Below are 1,052 nucleotides of genomic sequence, written 5' to 3'. Positions count from 1 at the left end.
CCAGACTACATGTATACATCTACATACTTCGGAAGTGGTTGTCGTCTTGGGAGGCAGTGTAGGCTGAAGCACAGCCTGTATTACATCTTCGAGGCTATCTGGTATTCAGAAGAGAACCACAACCATGGTGAGGACTTCAACCTGGCGCCGAGCGCTCAGGGCCAGTCAATACGTACGGCATAGCACTAGAAGACAAGAAAAAACAATAGGTCAGTTCGTATAAACTCACAATTGCATTTACCTCGCAAGCAACAAGCATTCAGCGGAACTTACCACAGTGATAGACCGCGATGGAAAGTAGTGCCAGTGTTCGAAGTATCGTCCGAGCTCCCGTTCGTCCTTGCAACCACTCCAGAGTATACTCCACTGGCATTAGCGTGCCAAAAATCAACGTACAAGCTGCTCACCGGTAAGCAAGTGTTGACGTCGATGAGCTGCAGGTCCACGTACAAATCAATGCCTGGTTGATCCTCGCGAATATCTGAACGGATGAGCTCTCCAGCGACGTAGTATGGACCCTCAGTGACCTCGGGTTCTAGCAGGCAAGCTGCATCATCGGTGAAAAGTTCACTTGAGCTCGTGTTGGATGTAAGCCCCGTGCGGCTCGATTCGTGGTCAGTTGATAGAGCCGTCTCCGCATCAAGGCGACGAGCAGCTTGGATGTCTTTTAATTTGGCTAGACGACGACTTTTTGCCGACTGTTTCAGCCCGTGAGAGTTGATGCAACTTGCTAACAAACGTCGACCATTTTCAACGAACAGTTTGGTGGAGGGCGAGGCACTATTTAAATGTGTTGGGGAGTGACTCGAAGTAAACTTGGGCAGCATGAGAGCTACAACACTTGCCATTATCCACCAGCAAACGAATTGTGTCATGTCAAAGTAGGTTCAATCCGAAGGCCACTTGAACTTGCGAGCACGACTCTAATCGTGGAATGAAAACTTTTGATGAACTCATGACTCATGAGTCATGAGTGCGAATCCGGGTCGGTCGTGCCCAATGTAGCAGTGATTTTGAAGGTCAACTGCGTACAGGATACGGTAGTACCGTCG

General features: G+C 49.1%; 1 protein-coding gene across 1 annotated transcript; it reads right to left on the bottom strand.

Moving 5' to 3' along the window:
• Nucleotides 1–27: 27 nt before the first annotated feature.
• PITG_22024 (uncharacterized protein) lies at nt 28–748 on the bottom strand (the record flags this gene model as incomplete). Its single annotated transcript, XM_002894679.1, has 4 exons — nt 28–75; nt 274–349; nt 397–698; nt 740–748. Coding segments are annotated over 4 exons (435 nt in total), but the record flags the coding sequence as incomplete, so codon positions are not given.
• Between the last annotated feature and the right edge of the window lie 304 nt (nt 749–1,052).

The sequence above is a fragment of the Phytophthora infestans genome, genomic scaffold, assembly GCF_000142945.1.
Source record: "Phytophthora infestans T30-4 supercont1.1279 genomic scaffold, whole genome shotgun sequence".
Classification (NCBI taxonomy): Eukaryota; Oomycota; class Peronosporomycetes; order Peronosporales; family Peronosporaceae; genus Phytophthora; species Phytophthora infestans.
Note: the sequence above shows the minus strand (reverse complement) of the source record. Positions and strands in the feature narration are given on the sequence as shown.